At 35.0% G+C, this 22993-nt stretch overlaps 1 protein-coding gene and 1 long non-coding RNA gene across 5 annotated transcripts; one reads left to right on the forward strand and one right to left on the reverse strand.

The window, feature by feature from the left end:
- Window positions 1-1566: 1566 nt before the first annotated feature.
- Window positions 1567-21115, reverse strand: LOC125649229 (uncharacterized). Of its 4 annotated transcripts, XM_056165868.1 has the most exons (23): window positions 20879-21094; window positions 15155-15265; window positions 14888-14974; window positions 13809-13880; window positions 13299-13536; window positions 12776-12895; window positions 12300-12375; window positions 12140-12187; window positions 11983-12048; window positions 11676-11776; window positions 11518-11571; window positions 10246-10317; window positions 10003-10149; window positions 9625-9843; window positions 9202-9510; window positions 9003-9106; window positions 7915-8014; window positions 7583-7744; window positions 7271-7477; window positions 6865-7149; window positions 4199-4393; window positions 3776-4084; window positions 1567-3681 (listed from the first exon to the last, which is right to left on the reverse strand). In XM_056165868.1, exons 4-23 carry the CDS (start codon window positions 13878-13880, stop codon window positions 3419-3421), a joined length of 3147 nt encoding a protein of 1048 aa, XP_056021843.1. In that variant the 5' UTR covers window positions 14888-14974; window positions 15155-15265; window positions 20879-21094; the 3' UTR covers window positions 1567-3418. The 4 variants fall into 4 exon arrangements, with proteins under 4 accessions (XP_056021843.1, XP_048732541.2, XP_048732537.2 ...); XM_048876584.2 differs by lacking the exon at window positions 14888-14974; XM_048876580.2 differs by having other exon boundaries at window positions 14888-15265.
- Window positions 16748-20907, forward strand: LOC130054871 (uncharacterized). The gene is made up of 2 exons (XR_008803205.1): window positions 16748-17135; window positions 17983-20907. It is a non-coding gene; the product is annotated as an uncharacterized LOC130054871 (long non-coding RNA).
- Window positions 21116-22993: the final 1878 nt, after the last annotated feature.

Consider the following 22993-nt stretch of genomic DNA (forward strand, 5'->3'; position numbering starts at 1 on the left):
CCCATACTACCTCCGAGGGCCATATTTTAACAAACCTGAATCTGCACTATGTCAGGAAGCTTTCATATAAATTTTAGCTCTTCTGGTCAAGTTGTTCTTGAGAAGATTTTTAAATGACCCCACCCTATTTATTCATTTTTTCTGATTATCTCCCATTTGAAGGGGACATGGTCCTTCATTTGACTTGAAATCCCTTTACACAAGGATGCTTTTTGCCAAGTCTGGTTGAAAATGGCCCAGTGGTTCTGGAGAAGTCGAAAATGTAAGAAGTTTACAGACAGTCGGACAACAAGTGATCAGAAACGCTCACGTGAGCTTTCAGCTCAGGTGAGCTAATAATGATTTCGATACCCAATCTTCAAAACCGTGTTTCATGGTGTCGATCAAAGTCGGGGTGGACAGTGGGGGAACTGGAATCGGGTCATATTTAGTGATGAGATGAAGGCTGTTTTATACAAGAACATGTGAAAATTCACGTCTGGAGAAAGCCTGCTTGGAATGTACAGCAACTACTCGCTCCGATCCGGCATATCAACTATGTTCTGATGGTGTCTATCGTTTAATGGTGCTTGAACTTTGACCGAAATCGAAGGAAACAGTCCCAAGGTGATCCGGGTTAGAATAGGTCCTCAGTACCCCTTGCTTGCCGTACGAGGCGACTAAATGGGGCGGTCCTTTGGATGGGACCTCAAAAACCGTTCGTGAGATATGTCCGATTTCTGTTTTTTGAAAAGTCATTTTGTCCGGGGATAATCTTAAAAACGACTAAAGATAATCAAATGAAACTTTCAGTGATGACAGTTCTCTCAAATGTATAGTGGTTGTTTTGTAGTTGCGTTTGTCGGCGTCACTTCCGGTCGTCACCGGAAGGGATTTAAAGAATCGAAAATTTTAAACTTTTTCTTTTAAATTGAAACCCATACCAGTTTCTTTTAGGTCTCTTTCGAAGTCTCCAAATATATTGACCCCACCATTGCCGGTGAAGGGCTGCAAAATTCAGGTCTATGTTCGGCGCTTATGGCCATCGGACAAGGTTGAATCTTTATCTTTGACATATGAAAGAAAGATTCTCTCGGGGACGTTAAACAATATGCAATCAATCGAAGGAAATATAAACTCTGAAAAGTATATTTCAGTCCTAGATGATCATTAGTGTCCCCTTGTTGCGAAGGAGTTACCTGCAAGCCTCTTGATACTGCAGAAGGATGATTGTCCAGCACATCAATCAAGACAGACAGTTGAATGGAAAACAGCGAACAATATAACCACACTCACCTGGCCCGGTCACCTGACATTGATATTGTAGATTAAGTATGGGGAACAATCAAGATTTCACTGAAACACCACCTCGACGAAATTTTAAAAAAAATCGACATGACCTTATTAATGTTGTGAAGGAAATATGGACCTCTATCAATTCAGAGACGATTAAAACATGGTACAGATCGACACTCACACGATTGCGAGCTGTAATAAAGGCAAAGGGTTGCATAACCAAGTACCAGTAAGGTAGGATACATTTTGATTTCTTTTGGTGGAAAACCAACCAACCAACAAAACATCAGGTATGCTTTTAGAATTTATTAACGGCAGTCATTTTGCGTACTGTATTATGACCAGGTACTGTACAATATGCGTTTAAGATTTGTGGAGAGAGAATCGAGAAACATATAAAAAGTAAGAACTGCTATTGACACTTTTGCTGCAAATGTCTGGTACAAATATGACAAATTATAGAAATTCAATATTAAAAATTCTGTCAAATCACAGTATATAGCACTACTTCAGTTCGCAAATCACAGTATATAGCACTGCTTCAGTCACAAATCGCAATATATAGCACTGCTTCTGTTCACAAATCGCAGTATATAGCACTGCTTCAGTTCACAAATCACAGTATATAGCCCTACCTTTGTTCACAAACCGCAGTATATAGCACTACTTCTGTTCACAAATCACAGTATATAGCACTACTTCTGTTCACAAATCACAGTATATAGCACTACTGTTCACAAATCGCAGTATATAGCACTACTTCAGTCCACAAATCGCAGTACATACATGTAGCATTGCATCAGTTCACAGATCGCAGTATATAGCACTGCATCAGTTCACAAATCGCAGTATATAGCACTACTTCAGTTCACAAATCACAGTATATAGCACTGCATCAGTTCACAAATCGCAGTATATAGCACTGCTTCAGTTCACAAATCGCAGTATATAGCACTGCTTCAGTTCACAAATCACAGTATATAGCACTGCTTCAGTTCACAAATCACAGTATATAGCACTGCTTCAGTTCACAAATCGCAGTATATAGCACTGCTTCAGTTCACAAATCGCAGTATATAACACTACTTCAGTTTCAGTTCAGGACCAGATATTTCAAAGCTCCGTGACAGGCACTTCCTTGGAAAAGGGGGGACTATTGGCCTGTCCGGTGTAGAATGGTGTAACCGTTTAGTCCTCTCCAACAACATATTGCTGCCCAGTATTGTGGGGATAGTAAAATTGCACAATACCTTAAAGAAAGCAAAGCGTTGGAGATGCAGGTGACCTTGACCTTAGTGAATGTATGTACGTTGATGTGTAGCAGCCAACCAAGCATGAAGTCTGAAAGGTAAAGGAAGTGAAGCGTCCTCCATCTATCCGTTGTGCAAGCTTAGTGACCTTGACCTTAGACATACTAACCTGTTGAGCAAAAGGGACCTACATGTGCATCAGCCTATCAAATATAAGTCTACGAAGTAGAGCGTTCGCCATTTATCCATGCACCAGATGTTAAAGATCGAGCGCCAAGACATGCCCTTTATTCTACCAAGGGGGCATGCGACATTTTCCACTTTCCTATATTACAAGGATGCCAACAATCATCAAAACATAAGTTAGATACTAACCACACACCCATGTGGTTTATCTATATTGGGACACATTCGAAATATTGTGAGGTTGAAAGGCAAAAAGTCATACTAGCATGCTTCGCCTGAACCCAAGTTACAGACTACATTAAATTTCTGTAACCTCAATTTTATCAAATATATCTATGAAGTTTTCGAAGTAGGCAATGTAATGTTGAGAAATACAGTGTCATTAGCTCTTGGTGACCAACTTGAATCTACACTTTACAATGTCAACCAACCAGTAATTCATTGAATCAATGAAAATCCATACTCTTAAAAGAAGTGTCAAGAAAATGGAATCCAAGGTGGGGAATAAATCAACAGTATTAGAAAAATAATTCCGGACAAAATTTCTATTAATAGTCGGACGGTCCCACAAATTTCGTTTGCTGGGATAAAAAAGTATATGCAAGTTTTACATCAGATAATTGTGTTTCTTATGCGATCAGATTCCCGCATAAAACTTATACTAAGTGCCCGCTATATTTATGTAGAAAATTCAGAGAACTCCTTTTTTAGCACTCATTACTCTCTGTTGAACTAATTTCGTACTCTTGTAATGTTTTTGCAAGCGCCTTTAGACAGTCATGCCTCTCAAGGACAAACTCCAAGAACATCTGTGCTCTCTCTTTTCTACTTTTTCCTGAATTAGTGGACCATGAATTGCATATATCACGTGGGACGTTCTTCAGGTCTTTCAGTGTTGTTTCCATAAAATCGGAGTCAATTTCGTCCAGCAATAACTCCCAATTAGATATGATCCACTGTTTCGTTGATTCTGCAATGAAATCAACATGCATGTACTAAGTAAATGATTGTACTTGTCTATGTTAACAAATATATTTTACCTTGACTTGTACAGTGTAACGTACCGAATTCCAAGATTTCATCACGTGATATTTCTTTCGTGTTGGACTGCACAGGCTTACAGAAACGTTCTAGGTACAGTCTCCACACTTTGTCTAACTTAACGTCAGGTAATTTCAAACACATTTTCAAAAATTGTTCAACTTGCTCCTCTCGACTCGTGCCTTCGCTGGATAATACTTTTTGAATATCAATTTCATCAAACATTGTTTGAAGTTCTGACTTTAACAACAATTGAGGTTCCATTTCCTCTTTTAAATAGTTCCAGTTCTTTCTTATAGCATCCCTTGCACTGTGCCATTCTCTGTCATCTACTAAAAATAATAAACAAACCAGTAACTACTAAAAATAATTACACAATCCTAGATTTGTAATAGTTTTATTCATTCATTTTGCATGAAAAGAAAAACAATTTTAATAAAACTTACTTCTTTTCAGAGAATCTGATGTAGGGACTCTAACGTAAGCCTCTGTTCCTTGCATTGGCAGGTTTGTTTCACGAAGAATATGAGATACAGCATTTTTGACCATCTGATGACCATGCCGAATGAAAGATCTTGATCCAGGTTCTCGAGTGTAGCTCAATCGTAAATGTAAAAATGTGGATCCGTTCAAAGCTTTTCCTGTAAATTATTCGTAAAATGTTTGAACTACGTCTGCCCCAACTACGATCCAGAAATATCGATTCTATATATGCATGCACAGCCAACAGATTGCCTGAAAACTTTAAATGTGACCGTTCCGAAGACCAGGGTTATAAGGTCCTCTACCGAATCCAGATTAAGACCAAGATTACAAAATACACACCACTGTGATCTCAAAATCTCCTAGCATATTCTAAAAAAAAAAAAAGTATGGATAGATGTTAAAATTGTGCATTAAATTCCTTAGATTTTTGTTTTACAATCCATGGGTGTAATATGTTGAATTTAACAATGTTTGTTCTAGGATTATCTCCCTCACGCATAGCTCTTATCCTTAAACAAATTTGACTCCACTTTTTTGGCACACTGTTTTTGCCTATAATAGCTCTAAAAATTTATTGTTATTTCGGATTTCAAACATTTCGGTTGAGCATCACTGAAGAGACATTATTTGTTGAAATGCGCATCTGGTGCATCAAATTGGTACCGTATAAGTTTTACATTATGACCCCTGGGTCGAGGCCTCTGCTGGTGGACTGTTAGTCCCCGAGGGTCTCTACACCTCAGTAGCTAAGTACTTCGTTACTAGCTTGAAAATACGCATGTATATTTAATTGCTGTTATAAAATTTAGAAATTCATTTCAAAATTAAGGATTATCTCCCTCATGCATAGCTCTTATCCTTAAACGAATTTGACTCCACTTTTTTGGCACACTGTTTTTTGCCTGTATTTCGGATTTCAAACATTTCGGTTGAGCATCACTGAAGAGACATTATTTGTCGAAATGCGCATCTGGTGCATCAAAATTGGTACCGTATAAGTTTTACATTATGACCCCTGGGTCGAGGCCTCTGCTGGTGGACTGTTAGTCCCCGAGGGTCTCTACACCCCAGTAGCTAAGTACTTCGTTACTAGCTTGAAAATACGCATGTATATTTAATTGCTGTTATAAAATTTAGAAATTCATTTCAAAATTAAGGACTATCTCCCTCATGCATAGCTCTTATCCTTGGACAAATTTGGTTCGACTTTTTTGGCACGCTGTTTTTGGCTATATTTAGCTCTAAAACTTCATAGTTATTTCGGATTTCAAACATTTCCGTTGAGCAATACTGAAGAGACATTATTTGTCGAAATGCGCATCTGGTTCATCAAAATTGGTACCGTATAAGTTTTACATAGATATAAGAAAATTTGATGCTAGTACAGTAGAAATAAATAACTATCTTTTGACACGCAATATGCAGAAATTTTAAGTTTTCAAAAGAACATAGCAGGAGTAATGTAACTTTTATAAATTGCACATAAATCAAGTCTAGCCTCAAAATTCAAAATGGAAATAATGAAAGCGGGGGATATGACTCAAATTTTTGAATTTTTGGCCAAAATACTGCATTTTCAAACAAAATATCGGGTAAATTAATATAAATGTTTTTTAAGAGTTCTATTTACAAAACAAAAAAATACATCATCCAAATTGATGAATTTACAACATTTGAATTAGTTCAATCTCCACTACCTGCATCATAACATTACAAAATTGAAATACACGCCTGGAGGTATAATTATTGATGATATGTTGGATAAAACACAAACCGTAAAATCGTGCAAATTTAGATCTTTTCAATTAAAGAATCCTTTCGCCACAAAATGTCCTTTCCAAACCCTTTCAAAATTGGAATCAACATATAAATTTTCAACTTGATAGATTTAAGTTGTAAAAAATGATATATTTGGACTTATAGATTAAGTATTTAACCATTATATGCACGGTTATACATGTACCATTCTGTGCAAACCTGAGGGCTTAACTTCCTTAAAACTTCCTTAAAAAGTATCGCTATTCTAAAACGTTAATATAACACGTGTGGATAGGAATGTTCACTAAACCTCAGATAAAGATGTCGGGTGTACAGGTATACAATAGGTATTTCGGGAAATACTTTTATTGTTCCGGGGAACCATAAATTTGCTATTTGTGGAAATACCAATTCTGTAATTGTTTGACTACACCGAAACAATTTAAAGAGATTATCTATCTCAAACCTAGCTTCAACCGCCAATGATCCTACAACATAATTACGTCACCAGATCTCGCGATTCCTAAAATGCTCCACTTAACAAACATTTTGATTGGTCAAAACTATTGATGGATGCGCTGATTTTGCAGGGATTAGTCCTAAGATGGGGGAGTAGTGCAATTTCAAGGAAATCGACAGTTTTATCAAATTACTTTTATATACAGAATAATCATAATTGTGAAATATTCACGTCCCGTTAAACATTATACAATCAATCAGTCATAATCATAATTAATCTAGGGAAACAACCATAATGGGATGAAATAGAACCGACATAGGATGACTTAATCATTTCATGAGAGGGTGTGATATTTATCTATATATCTAGCATTAAGAATTACAAGATATCAGTCATATCAATACATACCTATGATGATAAATTTTTCATTATGAAATATTTTTTCAATCCTATTACGAGACGCTTCAATCCTTCCATCATCAGTCTGAATGAAGTCCAGGAAATTATTTACATGCTTTTCTTTCAACATGTAAGTCACGATAACTGGGCCACTTTGAAGCTCTGTCATGATAATTTCACCAGGATGCACATTTATACTTTTTGAGATCCAAAATCTGAGGTTATAGATATCCTCAGCGAAGGTTTCCAATTCTGCCACCATGATATGAAATGTTACACACTCACGCCCAAAGCCTGCAATATCACAAGAATAACTACTAAAAGTGCATATATAGAGAATATACGTATTCCAGTTTCATTCAAACACGCATGTAAGTTACACCGTTTGACAATATTTCAAAGCAATTTTACTTACATTCTGATGTGTCGGCACAAAATGATGTCAACTGAAATTTGTGTTCAGAAGAAAAGTCTCTACATGTTTCACAGAGATGTGGGGCGATAGGCTTCTCAAACAACCATTCGAGAAGACACATATTGTCCTGTAGGCGCAACTTGTCCATTAGATACCTAAACACCATTTTTGTGTTCATCGTTTTCACTAGGTCATGTTTAATAAACTCTGAATGAAAAAAGAAAAGAAATTACATTAAAACCTAAAATCGGATGTCGTTTTTGATATGTGTAGTTAATATACCAACGAAACTGAAAAAAAGTTTTGTTATACCATGCAATTTTGTCTTGATTGCTAATAGAATATCGTCCGTGATGCAACCACTTAATTTTTCCAAAAATTCCTCCAGTGCCAGTGACTGACGTGTATTCTCTGAAAGCTTAGCATCCTTTTTTGATCTTGAAAAATGGATGCTGCTAGAATCCTTTTCTGATCCTGAAAAAAAAGTTGCTAGTGTTCAAACCCGAATAAAACGAGTGTTCATATCCCTAAAAGATAGGTGTGGGTTTATGAATAAGGCAGGTTTCATAAAACACACTAAGCAGCAATTTTATGCTACACAGATATAATCATATCGATAAATGGAATTGCTTTATATATTTTACCTTTAAAATGTAGATTTTCTGCATAAGAATGACTTCCCAAACTTTCCTCAGACACCTTGTGATGTTCGTCTTTTTCATCAACATTTTCAGCTTCATTGACCTATCGCAATTGTTTCATATTACAAGCATGAATATAAAATGCATTTATAAAAAAAAACAGTCGTCCTCATCGCAAGCTGAGTATCCGATTTACTTCTCTCAAGTACATGGGAGTAAGCGAATTGGACGCTTGGCATACGAAGATGGAGTCAGTGTACCTCTTTTCATTAATTTGTATTTTTTCTTTTTTGTTATCACCTTGGGAAAAATTTTCATTTGGGTCCATCAATATATCTGCCTCTTTGCATCAATTTGGTTTCCAGATTACATCACAAATACCGTTTGAGTTTGTATAGCAGGATTTTACATTAAAAAGCCATCATGACTTTAAAATGACCCCTATTGTTTCCAGGTTGAACGGAAATCGATTAGCAATGGTATTTCACATAATGGAAAGGTGAAGATAACGAACAGTGATCAACCTCATAACTCCTGTAAAGAATACAAAATTAAACGTAATGCAAACACGGACCCCTGGACAGACCAGAGATGGGGTCAGGTGTCTAGGAGTAAGCATCCCTTGTCGACCGGTCACACCCGCCTTGAGCCCTTTTTTCTCAATCGGATAAATGGAGTATTGGTAAATTAGATCATTATAACGACCATAAAATTTGCGAAATACTGACTTTAAACGAGACTGTTAAAACTGTTAGGAAATATAAATTCCTTGGATTTGTTGTTACTATCACTAGATGTTTAAGCAAAAAAAAAAAAGAGAGAGAGAAATAATTATCGAAGTGAAAAGAGAATTTGAATTTTGTAAATAAAACCCATATTACCTTGAAAACTGTACATACTACCAGTTATTTCTCTAAGAGTGCTTTAAAAACTGAAGTACCTGAATTAACTTCATCTTTCATTTGTTTACGAACCATTGCAAAGAAACTATGCTGTTGCACAATAATCCGAAAAACCAATTTTCCTTTAATTAAAATTGTTATCTTTTCATATTGAATCTATGTATAAAACATATAAATAAATAAACAAACTTCGGTAGATAGTGCACTGCATTCTGGGAGGTCATCCATTACCACTGGTGCCGTGGGTTGTGCATCTCCTGTGGGGTTACATGTATCAACGTTCCTAGCCTCATCTACGTAAACGGAAAGGAGACCTTGTAAAATTCATCACAAAGAATGATTGACGGAAAATAAATATTTTCAAATAAAAATAAACAAAGAACCTCACCTGCATATACAATTTCTTCCTCAATGATAACTTTGACAACTTTGTACCGTAACGGAAGCTTCATCATCCATCGATATGCCATGTATTTCGTGGATGTTTTATCGGAGTAAAATGATCTCAGATTCTGAATAAGACATTTTCGAATCATAAAGGTCACAATAACACACCCTTCCTCGATTCCATCAACGATGACGTCATCAAATTGTGCCTGTATCAATGTTGAGAGCATGTCTCTTAACCTTTCAAGCTCTGATCGTCTATATGAGGATATATTCGGACAATCAATGACGTACTGTACTTTCTTATGATCTGTGAAACAAAGAATGTTTTTTAAAAATTCTATAGGTGTTTGTTAATTAAATGAAGATATAAATGTAAAATTTCCAATCATGAAATATCGAATTAAAATGAATGGAAAATGACCTGTTGATGAAAATTGCTCTCTAACATAAAAGACTTCATCTGGTCTGGCATTGGCATATTTTACACATCTGTCAAATAAACTAGGTTCTTTTGTGACAAGAAACAAACCCTGGAGAAATACAAGGTTGTTGAAAATTTTATATTTGGAATGTAAGTACTCCAGCAGGTCCATCGGCTCCTGTATATTACCTAGGTCTTCAGGTGTGTTTTCTATTCTATCTGGAAAAAAGAATTACATTTATGAAATATTAATCTATCATCCATTTTGTAATACATATGTACTTTCAAAACTATTTGACAAATTGTTGTTTCATATGTAGAAAGACGAGTTTTAAATTTCAAAATCAAATTGTACATTTGCTCTTTTACTCATATTACCCTTTAGTCGAGTCTTAATTCTTTTCACAAGTTTCTTCGAAATGCCTTTTTTCAAATCTTCCAGCAAGTCGTTGTATAACCAGTTGTTAGTTGCTTTACATAAATCTTCAACCATAGGTACACTTTTCCCAGGTTCTGTACATGTACCTAAGATGTATCGATCAAGTTTGAGGAATAATTAGAAATGGTTGCAAAACAACAAACAAAATCTTGGAGTTATTGAAATGTAATAAAACTTTTTACCATTCTGTACCGGTGCTGCAGAATTTCTATGCTGAAATGCACTGTTCTCTTCCAATTCCGTGCTATCATTTACTGTTGTAAATTAGAAAATAAAAAAAGTAATTATATGGGATAGTAACAGAGATTTGTATGGAGAAGCACCAACCATGATAATTATTAAGATTAATACGTGAACTTAGCCAACACTTTAGTTCAAAAGGTTAGAAAAAAGTTCCCTTACATGACCACCATCGCTTCTCCTAGAACCCGCTCCCACCCTAATTATGGTCCCTTTTGGTATGTTTGTTTTTACGTCCTCTCGAGAATTTTTCACTCATACTGATCCCTATTGAAATACCATCGGAGGATAACAGCATGATGCTGAATACAACAAATGCACAGCTGCCAAACAAATTGAACACCAGGACCAAATGTCCTCTTTTGCAGAACCACCAATACGAATTATTAGATTGCCATCTATGCTGCAGCACATTCCGCGAAGAAACTTCAGGAAGAGAGGTACTACCTTTATATAGACCAAATCTAGAGAAAGAGAAGCACTACCTTTATCAAGATCAAATCAAGATAAGTACTACCTTTATGTAGACCAAATCTAGAGAGGCACTATCTTTAGACCAAATCAAGAGAGGCACTAACTTCATCTAGACCAAATCAAGAGAGGCACTAACTTCATCTAGACCAAATCTAAAGAAAGAGGCACTAACTTCATTTAGACCAATTCTAAAGAGGCACTATCTTTATCTAGACCAAATTAAGAGAAACACTACCTTTATCAAGACCAAATCAAGATAAGTACTACCTTTATCAAGACCAAATCAAGAGAAACAATACCTTTATCAAGACCAAATCAAGATAAGTACTACCTTTATGTAGACCAAATCAAGAGATGCATTGCCTTTATGTAGACCATATCAAGAGACTGATGAGTTCCATACATTGTAAAATTCATGCTACCATGAGCAAAAATGGAGGATGTACCCGTTATTAAAAGTGGGAAAAGTTGTTAACACGTTACAAATGTGTTCAACATTAGTCTTCAGCACTAATCAGTCATCTGACTATTCCTAGCAGGACCGCCTTTGCTATGCTTACTTTATTGTGAGGAGGAATGATCTCTATGTAGTCCACTATACATTCTAGTGTTTCACTTCTTTTATGCAGGAGCAAAATAAATCATTCACTGTGAATTGCACCAGCAATGACTGTAAACACATATATTATATGTACTTCAATTGTCTTGTAAACCTAGCATTTTGATAATGGAAACCTTACATGAAGTCCTTTCATAGCGCTGTGATGGTCCAATTTGTTGAGGTGTGTTCTTTTCTAAAGAGCAATAAGTGATAATTAAAAAAATGTAATGAATATACACATGTATTCCAACATAATAATGTATTTTGAATCGAGAAAACATCATTTGAATCGCTTACTGAAGCAAAGAATGCGTCTTCGTCTTGCAATAAAGATTAGGACACCTATCCCTATTGCCATGACAACAATAATCACAAGCACAATAGGGATGTACAAAATCCTAAAATAGATTTTTGAAAGTAATAAATGAAGACTGTATGATATAGATCCGCCTGTAACATTGTATCACGTATTATATCTATATTAAATGATTATACATGATCAAATAAACACTATGTATATTCATCATTTATGCATTGATATATCTTGGATATACATGTAAATAAAATTAACAAGTATTCATTCTCTCTTGTTCTTTCTACTGACCCTGAGTTATGTTGCTCGACATTCCCTTTGAAAGTAGTCCCTGGGGTTGTTACGGTAGTGCGAGAACTACATTATAAAAGAAAAGATGAACTCCGTGATAACCTGATCATCAAAATCACAGCAAATATGTCCATGAAATAGATTAGCTGTCAATTACCTGGTCGAGTTCAGCTGTTGTACACGTGTTGTGGAAGTCCATGATGTACTGGAACAGTGGTTGTATACTTACAATGTACTAGTATTAAAACAGTAGCGTACTTTCATCATTTACAGTAAGTTTAACACTATGGATGACAGTAATCTGAATTGTTAAATACCTTAAATTGAAGTTTAAACAGTCTGGTTCAGCGGTATAACACTTTTGAACACGATTAATTTTCAAGCATACTGAATCTGAAAGTTTAAAAGAAGAGAGAAAAAGCGATTAATACAATAAACATAAATCATACTATATTACGTCCAGATTTTAGATTTTCTACTGATAGTATGTTCAATAAGAAGAGATGTATGTACTACGACTAGATTTATTCTCGAAAATGGGAATTTTGAAATGCACATTTGGAAAATGTCAGAAATGTCTGCTAGTTGAAATCATGTTTTAAACCTCTGTAATACAGATTTACCATATGTTATTAAGTCCTGTCCAAATGTACATGACGATATGAATACATTTTCTAACCATACATGTAACGGTACACATTAGAAAGGTACATTATGACGAATGATCCCATGCTGTTAAAAACTTATAAACTGTTAGACCGGTATTCCCAAAGACATGACACTAGATACATACGTTTGTAGGCATCCTTGGAGTGATACATTTCCTTTGGACATCCAGATGTAAACTTACTACAGTTGTAAGAGTTTGGGGCAGTATTCGCCCAAACTTCATAGTTATAAATAGGACAATTCCCTGAAAAATAAAAAAACGTACACTAATTTTAAAGAGGTTTTTAGAGTTCATTTTTAATGGAATAAATGTCTACTTTTTTAGTAGTATTGAAATATTGGAAGTATTGGATAATTTACAGCGATGTCGAGTATGTAGAAATCAGTCCATGCTTCTATTGTGTTCGCTTATGATGAAAACAAATTAGACATTTATTCCTTAAAATCATATTTTGTGATTCAAACTGTTTTGTTTTCAGATAGTAAAATCAAAAGTTCACTTGCTTTTAAAGAGAAATATAATACAACGAAACACCAAGTGTTTAATTCATTACCGACTAGAAAATGTGATTATATTTCAATGTTGCATGTACCTAGTAGAATACAACAATACCTTTAAGTTGGAGGAACATTTACTAGTGATTTACCTGGACCGATGGGCACACTTCTCCCACAGAATTCCACCGTCTCATTTAGGTAGGTGCTGGGTAAGCAGTGGTACACCTTCTCCTGCTTTAAGGGGTCATCTGAGGTCATGTCATGGAAACAGTTCATATTCTCGGATGCTTCTTTCCACGCTGTTACATTGTCAGGCGGTGGACAAGACGGCACTCTGTAGATCCAGCGCGGCAAAGGCACTGACACCACGGTGCCCACAGCAGCACACTACACAAATATACTAGTATAAAATAGCTTAACTATCCCAAGTAACTTTAACTGACAGTTAACTTGCCATTAGCTGCAGAACTGTAGCTCTCTGAAAAAATATGTATGTCAAAATATTTTTTCAGAGAGCTACAGTTCTGCAGCTAACTTGCCATTAACTTGAACATCTTAATAGCATTCACTTGACGTTTACTGTCAGTTAAAATTAAATAACTTTTGCGCAACTGGCCCCTGAATATAATTGACATATTTAAATGTTCATGTAGACTTACCAGAATTAGCAAAGGGAATATAAATATGGAACCATTCATGGTCTGCAGTGATGTTGAAAACATCCGAATCATCTGAAAATTAAAAACATTATCGTGAAGCATTCTTCATTACATACAGGAAATTGTTTAGCAACAAGGCAATAGTTCTTTTTTTTTTTTGCAAGACGTTGTTTCTAAACCGAAGACATCTTTTCTTGAAAGTTATATTGCAGGAAAAACACGAAGCCAAAAACATGATGATTACGATATATCAATCATAATATATTACGCAACATAAAATATAATATCTTGAGTATATTCAAATACTCGTAACCATGGAATCCGATTCTGTAAAATATTAAAACAGAGTGCTTAATAGGGGAGAACATTCAGAGACCCCTAAGCATTCTATTTCTATCAATAAATAATCCATCGTCGACAAGGTCGGTCCAGAAATTACGAAAGGGACCATAGAGGCATAAATTATTCGGGGGGGGGGGGGGGGGTCAGAGGCTTGCTCTTCCGGAAAATATGTTCTAAAAAGCAAAATCGTACGTTCTGGGGTTCGTTCTTTTTCATATTTCTGGAAATAGTAACCTGCAAAATTGAAATTTTTATAAATAACTTTGTAAAAGTATAGGAAAGTATCAGGAACAAAACTGAATTCTAAAGTTATTTTATATACATCAATATTTTATATAATAGTAGGACAGAAGGTGAGATCTATCTAAACAATCAGAAAATTTTTGTTTTGTCATATAAAGGACAGGGTGGCTCTGACAGAGAAGTTACACTTGAGATCTGTCGATGATTCTCTCTCTCTCTCTCTCTCTCTCTCTCTCTCTCTCTCTCTATATATATATATATACATCATTTACACAATTAATCAGAATTTTCTAGGCCGTAGTATTACACACAATCAAGTATCAAAATGATGTGTATGATAAAAAATAAAATAAAAAATACGAATTGCGTGCACATATGGATAATATGCACTTTGGATTATCTTTATTAAAAACAGAACTGTCTTATACACGTGTATTTGAAATTCTAGTTTCTGACTATTATTTTTTCTGTAAGAATATTTGTAATTTGTTCACCTCTCAGATGGGGGTCACTCAGGACTGTGATGACACAGGTAGCTCGGACTCTGTAGCCAGTGGTCTTTCAGATGTCATAGTGGTTTTCTGGAGAAGTCGTATGTTTGTGGATTAAAATTGTAAATCTTGATTTGACAAAATTGGCCGAGAAAACTGTCAATTCTCATTTTTCAATTCTTCTACCATTCCGTCAAATATATACACACTGTCCCTCTTCGGATATCATACATAGATTATGAATGAATCCAATTTCGGTATTAATCTCACCTCAGTCGCCACACTTTCAAATCTACTGTCAATGACATTGCACGTGTCGTATTTCAATATCTATCTCCAGCTTTTAGAGCAGTGCCAATTGCAACTTCTCAAATACCACACCTAAAAATGGAATATAAGTAAAAGTTGATGAGATAGCTAAACAAGACATGAAGCCCTCTATAAACATATCTAATGTCACCTTTATAACTATAACTGCCCGCCATTCTGTCGATACCCCAATAAAAAGACTCGAGTACCTTTAATTCGAATCATTTGTGTTAAACTGGTCTCATGTTCTCTAGTTCAGTTTGCAACGCCAGCAAGTCGGTGTCCAAATGTATTTTCATGAAAAAGTTTGTTTTTATCAATGAACACGGTCAACTAGCTTGACGCCAATGCTGTATACGTCATCAAAATCAAAACAATTTCAAAGAAATAGAACATTTTTTTTCCTCACACATTACACCTAATTTTTTTTTACATCTTAAAATAGATACTACTTTACACAGATAAGACCACCGATGATTTTAGAACTGGAAAAGTGACTGTCACTTGGATTGGCATTAGAAATGTTCTAGTGACTATTAATTTAAAACCAATTAATTGTGGTTAAAACAGCTGAAATAATGTATAATGATACGTCATACAGCCTCATAAATACGTAGGTGCGATAATTTAGTGCTCAATGTTTTTAAAGAGTGGACAAAATTTGTGAAAATTCGGACCATACAACTTCAAGTTCAAACAGGAAGAGAGAAAATACAACGGACCAGACCGGGATTTGAACCCGGGCCCCCTGAATCTCTAGTCAGCTGCTCTACCTTCTGCTAATCGAACCCGGCTTACCGCTACACTCCTCCCTCCTTAAATTGTCTTCGCCTTCGAAGACACAACCCAGATTCTTTTTGCCCCTAGCAAGACTTTCACCTACACGTCCACTCACTCCAGGAGTGGCAACGGCATCAAATGTAACAGGAAGGAAGAAAATGCAACGGACCAGGCCGGAATTCGAACCCGGGCCCCTGAATTCTCTAGTCAACCAACTGAGCTACCTGGCTACTGGCGATCGAACCTGGCTTACCGCTACATTGTCTTCAGTTTTAAAATCTAAATTAACATTCTTGGTTTAGGAACATAAACATGACTGACATGCCCTCTATTGATATTTTTATTGAATTGGTTTCAGACATCAGTTTCCCTCTTGAAATATCTACAACAGTGTATTATTTCCCAGGAACTTTGGCATTGCTCTCTTTTATTATGTGTAAGAAGAATAGTTGAGCCACCTGTAATTCTTCGTTAGGAATGACTCAAGATAAGGCCAATAAAATATATATATGTTGGTTTCCACTTTCCCGACCTACCCTAAAAATTTCTGCCGACCCTAACACATTTTTTTCCCATTCTCACAAATTTTGCAAATGTCATCACTACAACAAGAGTATATTTATTGACTTATTTATTAAGGATGTACTCTCGTGGTAATTTTACCGCGAGTGAGTCTCCATACTTTTTAAAGTCGTAACTATGGGAATGCGTTTGTTTTATTTCGTATGCACAAAGAAGAACATTAATATCTGTTTTTTAATTGTAAGTAATGTTAATAAACTAACAAAAATTAATTAAAACATGACAATTTTTTACTTATTTTCTCATTTTACGACATTCATGATGACGTTACGATTGTAAACAAACTCGAGCTCGAAGACGCACACTGTAGGCCTACGATGTCGCATTCAGTGTATTCTAAAGCAGTCCAGAAACATACATGGGCGATTCGTTAGAAGTAAAACGCAGTTATAGATCAGTCTGCATCCGATATTCTCACAAGTGAGTGGCAGACAAAGAAAATTACAGACAAGCAGGCACAACCACGCACATGGTGACACACTACAGTACTGTACATAGTGTCAGACGAGAGGGGGGAATGAAGGATGTTAGCGATGTAGTACCCGAATCAGAGGCTGCTGATATAGTATTGAATGAATTTGTGAGTTTTTCAATATACAAGAATTTTTTTTTTATGAAAATGAAATCTACAAACTATGTAGATCTGTACCTTCTTCCCGATCCCGCCTAGTCGGTCATGAGCGAATGTTCAATGTATCATTATTGAAGCATCATTTTGATTAAAAAGTGTAATCTATATCATTGTTTTAAAAAATCGCCAAAGTATACAGCGAATTTAATTCATTAAAAAGAGTTCAAAGGGAAAAGGGGGGCAATCTAATTAAAATTAGATCTTTGATCCGCTCATGCAATCGCTACGTGTAGCGATTGCATGAGCGGATCAAAGATCTAATTTTAATTAGATTGAAAAGGGGGGTTTCTCCCATCTAGAGAATTATGGAGTGCCATTCGTGTACAAATTAGTTAAAACAAAAGATAATTTTGTTGACTATATATACATGTATAGATATGTTTTTTGGGGGAGCTACTAGATCGATAATTTGTTTCTAATCAGTTCTTGAAAGTTCAATTATTTTATCAAAATTTTATTTTAATTATTCCTTCAAAGCGTAATTGTCAAAAAGTTTTGATAATGTTAAAATCTGTTTATAGGGTATTGAAAATGCACATTTAAAAAAAAATCCTGATTAGAATTTTAGCATATATTTCATAAACAGTCATTTATGGACGAACAAATTCATATATAACATTTTGCCCAAGAAATTCTTTTAGAGTAACAATTTGTTGGGCAAGGCATTAAAACATAATCCCTGGCTAGTTGAAGTTGGTGTATTAGCAGTCTGGTGGTAAACCTAATAGTATATTCTGTTCTACTGTTAAGAATTTACAGTATTGATATAAATTGAGTTCCAATGTTTGCATTTTAGCTACATCCATTTGGTAACCACAGTGAGAGGGATGAGTCGTGCTATCATCATATGAAGAACCATACCAGGAAGTGCAGATTTCTTCCTCAAGGCCACATGGAAGTTGACTGTTAAAAGTAGTTTCTGGATAATAACTCAAATACTTTGCATTCTATTCAAACCAAATTTGGACATATGGATACATACAAAGACTGCAAGATGCCTATCAATTTTGGGGTCAGAAGGTCAAAGATCAAGATCACAGTGCATGGAAATTAGAAAATGCTGATGCGGGGGCATATGTTTTTACACAATCTGTAGTTATAAATGAATTAGTATTGTATATATGCATATATTATTTATGTTTTCTGATTATTTATCATATAATGAAATAAATATATAGAATTTGTAAATATGAATTGAAAAATACACATTTTATAACAAATCATATATTGTTATTGTTTAGAATGTATGTCAGTGTAAGAAGGGGGGTGGGGACACAAAATGGTTCAAATCTTTGTTCCAATGCACACTACCCCACACGTTTTTTTTTCATTTAAATTAAGCAAAAATATGATTCAAATCTACATTAGTAATTTCAGAAAAAGTTTGATACAGATATTCTCCCTAGGTTGAATTTTTTTTATGAAATAGGTCTTCAAATTTGTGTGATATTTTATACAATTATGTTAATTAATACTTGATTTTTTTGTAGAATTGGTGATATATTTTATGTAAAAGTTATTGAAATAATCAATTATGCTTAATTTTCATAAAATAAAAGAAAGCCAAGATTATTCTGTCCTTAATATTTGTTTTATAGTGTGTTTCTTGTGAAAATTGGTGATTTTCATGAAAAATTAAGTTTCAGCAAAGGGGCAGCTTTGAGGGGCTGTAATTCTTTAAAGTCCACACTAACATACTCTTTTTTTATGTTTTAAATGTCTTTCGGATAAAGATGTATCAGTTAAAATGGTTTATCAAAAAAGTTTGATACTTCTGAAAAAATTCAAACCAGGAGAGAACATCCTTAAGTTATTTATTATGCACTAATACTAGACAGATTCCTAAACACAGAAACAGTTTTTGTTTACAGTAAAGTGAAGAAATGTGTTGACTCATCATATAACTTTTATTTGATTACTAAATAACCACTTTATCTTATGCTTGGTAGAATACTAAATCATCAGAAAATTATTCAACCTATAAAAACAAAACAAAAAAACCTACCTACCGACCCTTAACATTTTTGAGGTGAAAGTGGAAACTAACATTTTTTTTTTTTTTTGGCCTAAACAGTTTGATTTATACAACCCTAGCATAGCATAGCATAGCGGCAAATAAATAAAACGAGTTAAAAATCAGTGTCACTGGCGGATTTAATTCATTGAATAGGCTATGAACCAATGGGGTCCATCGGTAAAGGGACTGGTTCACGATTTTTGAAAGAAAGAAAAAACTTTTTTCATTTTTTATGTTAAACATTAAAAATATAACTCATTTAATGTTGGCAGCCAAAAATCTGACCTTCTAAATGCAAGAATAATAACAATATTTTAGCCTTAAATCTGTGTTGTGTAAACAAAGACTCGAGTCTTTATAAGTAAATAAACAAACCAGTGAAATATTAATTTTGTAATATAAAGCATCTTAATTTTGCATAGTCACAAATTTTATCATTTAGATGACACATTTTATTCAAAGAATGCTTAAAATGTGAAAGATATAATAAACTTGGATCGATATCCATTTCTTTTGAAAATTTTGTTAACAATAACATACCGCAAACTTTGTTTACAAAACAAATAATAAACTATCTAAAATGAGCTTCTGTGATAATTATGTATTATAACCTTAATTTTTATGTGAAATCTTTTAAACACACTAGAAGAAGATTTTGATCATTAAAAGTGAAAAACAAATCGCGAATCAGTCCCTTTTTAAATAGGCAGGGGCCGGGTATATGCCATGCCCCCCTGAAATTTTCAAATTTTAATGCAATTGATTGATTGTATATTGTTTAATGTCCCTCTTGAGAATATTTCACTCCTAAGGAGACGTCAACATTGCTGGTGAAGGGCTGCAATATTTAGGCCTATGCTCGGCGCTTACGGCCTTTGAGCAGGGAGGAATCAATATCGTGCCACACCTGCTATGACACGGGGCCTCGGGTTTTTTATGGTCTCATCCGAAGGACCGCCCGAGCCCCCATTTAGTAGCCTCTTACGACAAGCAAAGGGTACTTAACTGAGGACCTATATTCTAACCCAGATCCCCACGGGAATTTTATGGCCTTTATTTATCATAATTATATCCTCACAAGTGACTTCAGATTATAACTTTATAACATGATTTACACTTAATGTGAACAAGATATTCGTTTTAAACCAGATTTTATTGTCAAAACACAGTAAAACACGGGAGCTGACGGGAACTTTGCCCCCTGGGCCCCCACTGGGACTTTGACCAGGATCCACTGGGGGCCTTAAAGCGGGTTCCAGATCCCTGTCCTTCATATTTTCCCCACTCCCCTATGTACAATGAAATCCTACATCTGCCCATGTGTCTGAAAGAACCATATACATGTATCGGTAATTTTTAAATGACCTATGGCCTGGACCCTACTGTAATTAAATACTGAACAGGAAGCAAATTACTTTTAAAATAACAAATATTTAATTGAAATCATATGTTGACTACTATTTAGGTTATATTATCTGGAGTAGTACTGCGTGGGTGATTTATCCTTTAGAGAAAATCATCATGTGTTAGTAACCTGAAAACTTCGGGTTCAAAACAGTATGCATTGTAAATCTATACTAGGCCCCATTACATCTCGGCGTATACACATTTAAACTGGTAACTCTCATACAGAACATTCTACGGTGCATTAACTAATAAAGTCTTACGGGCCTACCTTAGTTTATAGTTATATTCCATTGACGCATCACTCCGCTGGGATTTCTAAGGTGAAGGACAGTGAAAGTGAAAGTATATAACTTAAATTATCACAATCAGTAGTTTTGTCATGATTTAGTCAACATTAAGCTAATCTAAGTGTTGTTAATACTAATCCATAACATATATTTGTACCCACTACAATGTAGCCTAGTTCTTTATTCGAGGAACCGTGAAAAACATGGTTACCTATGGTGGAACAAATGGGTTATAATTACATATCAATGATAGCTACCTCATAAAGATATTGAAAGATATTCTAAATCTGGACATATCATAAGTCTTTCATTATAATATTTAGTGTTTATGATGATTTAGGGAAATGGTGGCTTTTTGTTGGGGGGGGGGGGGGGGGGGGTCATGGTTAGTTTTTTATTATTATTTATTATCATTAATAAATGTCAAGACAATACAAACGGTTGAACCAGTCGTATAATTTGCTTTCTTCGGTATGTAATTAAAAATGATATCAATGACAACGATGTGTGCAGCTAGCTCGTGTAGATAAGTAAGACTAGTGTGTTTTCTATACAAAATTTGGTCTCTCTTGTAGATTATGCATATATTCATATTGTTAAAGACCGAGAGAATGTTAATTTCATTACTGTTTTCTCTGTAGAAATTTTTTTACTGTTAGTGTGTCCATTTTTGTATATGATGTAGCCATTTTTTCGTAGTGTATAGTATGTGATATTTGTTTATGTAATATACGAGGGCTGTTCGATATCTCGTATGTATTGTACTACAGCGCGATAACGCTTTGCACGATTTCGTGGGTGATGATACTCTTGAATTGCTCTTTTCAATATCTCTTTAACGGTATAAACAAGAACCTTTACCTCCACGTAGTTTTAAACTTATAGTCATTTCAATAGAGTCAGTCGTTGACCACTGTTGTAAAAATGGTTGGGAAACGGGTTGAGAATGTTGAAGAAACTAGAGCTTATATAAAAGTTCGCACAAAATTCATTCGGTAATGCAGATTTTTAATGAATGGGGGAAGTTTATGGGTCTGATAGGGTATCTTATGAGACAGTTTGTTGGTGGAGAAAGAAATTTTTGACTGGGAGAGTCCTTTAAAGATGCAACAAAATCTGGCCGACCTATGACAGGCAAGGCAAATGTCTCAAAAGTCAGTGAAATAATTGAAAGTGATGGCAGATACACGATTCGTGATATTGCCAAAGCTGTTGACATATCGCTATCGCTATCGCGGGTGCATTTCATTTTGAAGCGTATTTTGAAAGTACATTCTGCCATATGGATACTGCATATATTGACAGATGACCAAAAACGGGTACGAGTACAAACCGCTGAGCAATTGCTCAAAATGTTTCCCAAATTCAATCAAATAAAATTTGCGAACATTGTTACTGGTGACGAAACATCGGTTCACTATTTCGAACCAGTAAGAAAAATCGGAAACAAAATATGGCGAACTAAACCTGTAGTTGCCAAAAGAACCATAGCACAAAGAAGGTTCTTTATTGTATATTCTTCTCATGGGATGGTATAACCGTACAAATTCCAGTAGACCATTCCTCACGATAAATTAAAGACTAGACTTTTTGACATCATAGACAGTTGCTTCTTCAACAAAAATGGAAAACGAAAATATTCCTATCTAGTGATCAGTCATCCAAAAAATTACTTTGTTGTAACTCCACTCGGATTCCACGCACAGGTACTCTGAAGTTGAAATAAAAAATATGCTGGAGTTCTTTATTGACAATATCTTCATGGTGTTTGGTGATCAGGTCTTCCAACAATCTGTTGGAATTTCCCATGGGCACGAATTGTGCCCCTTTGTTAGCTGACCTGTTTTTATTTTCCTATGAAGCAGAATTTATTTTTTTTAAAAACTTCTACATGAGAAGAAAAAATCTCATACTGTGCCTTCAATTCGACATTTAGATATATCGACAATGTATTATTTATTAACAATAATGATTTTCATTCATATGCCGATTCAATATATCCCAGTGAACTCGAAATTAAAAACATCACAAAGGCGTCCACTGCTGCTTCATACTTAGATATTTTAATGAAAGTAGATATTAACGACACACTAACA

This window comes from Ostrea edulis, chromosome 5 (genome assembly GCF_947568905.1).
Source record: "Ostrea edulis chromosome 5, xbOstEdul1.1, whole genome shotgun sequence".
Classification (NCBI taxonomy): domain Eukaryota; kingdom Metazoa; phylum Mollusca; class Bivalvia; order Ostreida; family Ostreidae; genus Ostrea; species Ostrea edulis.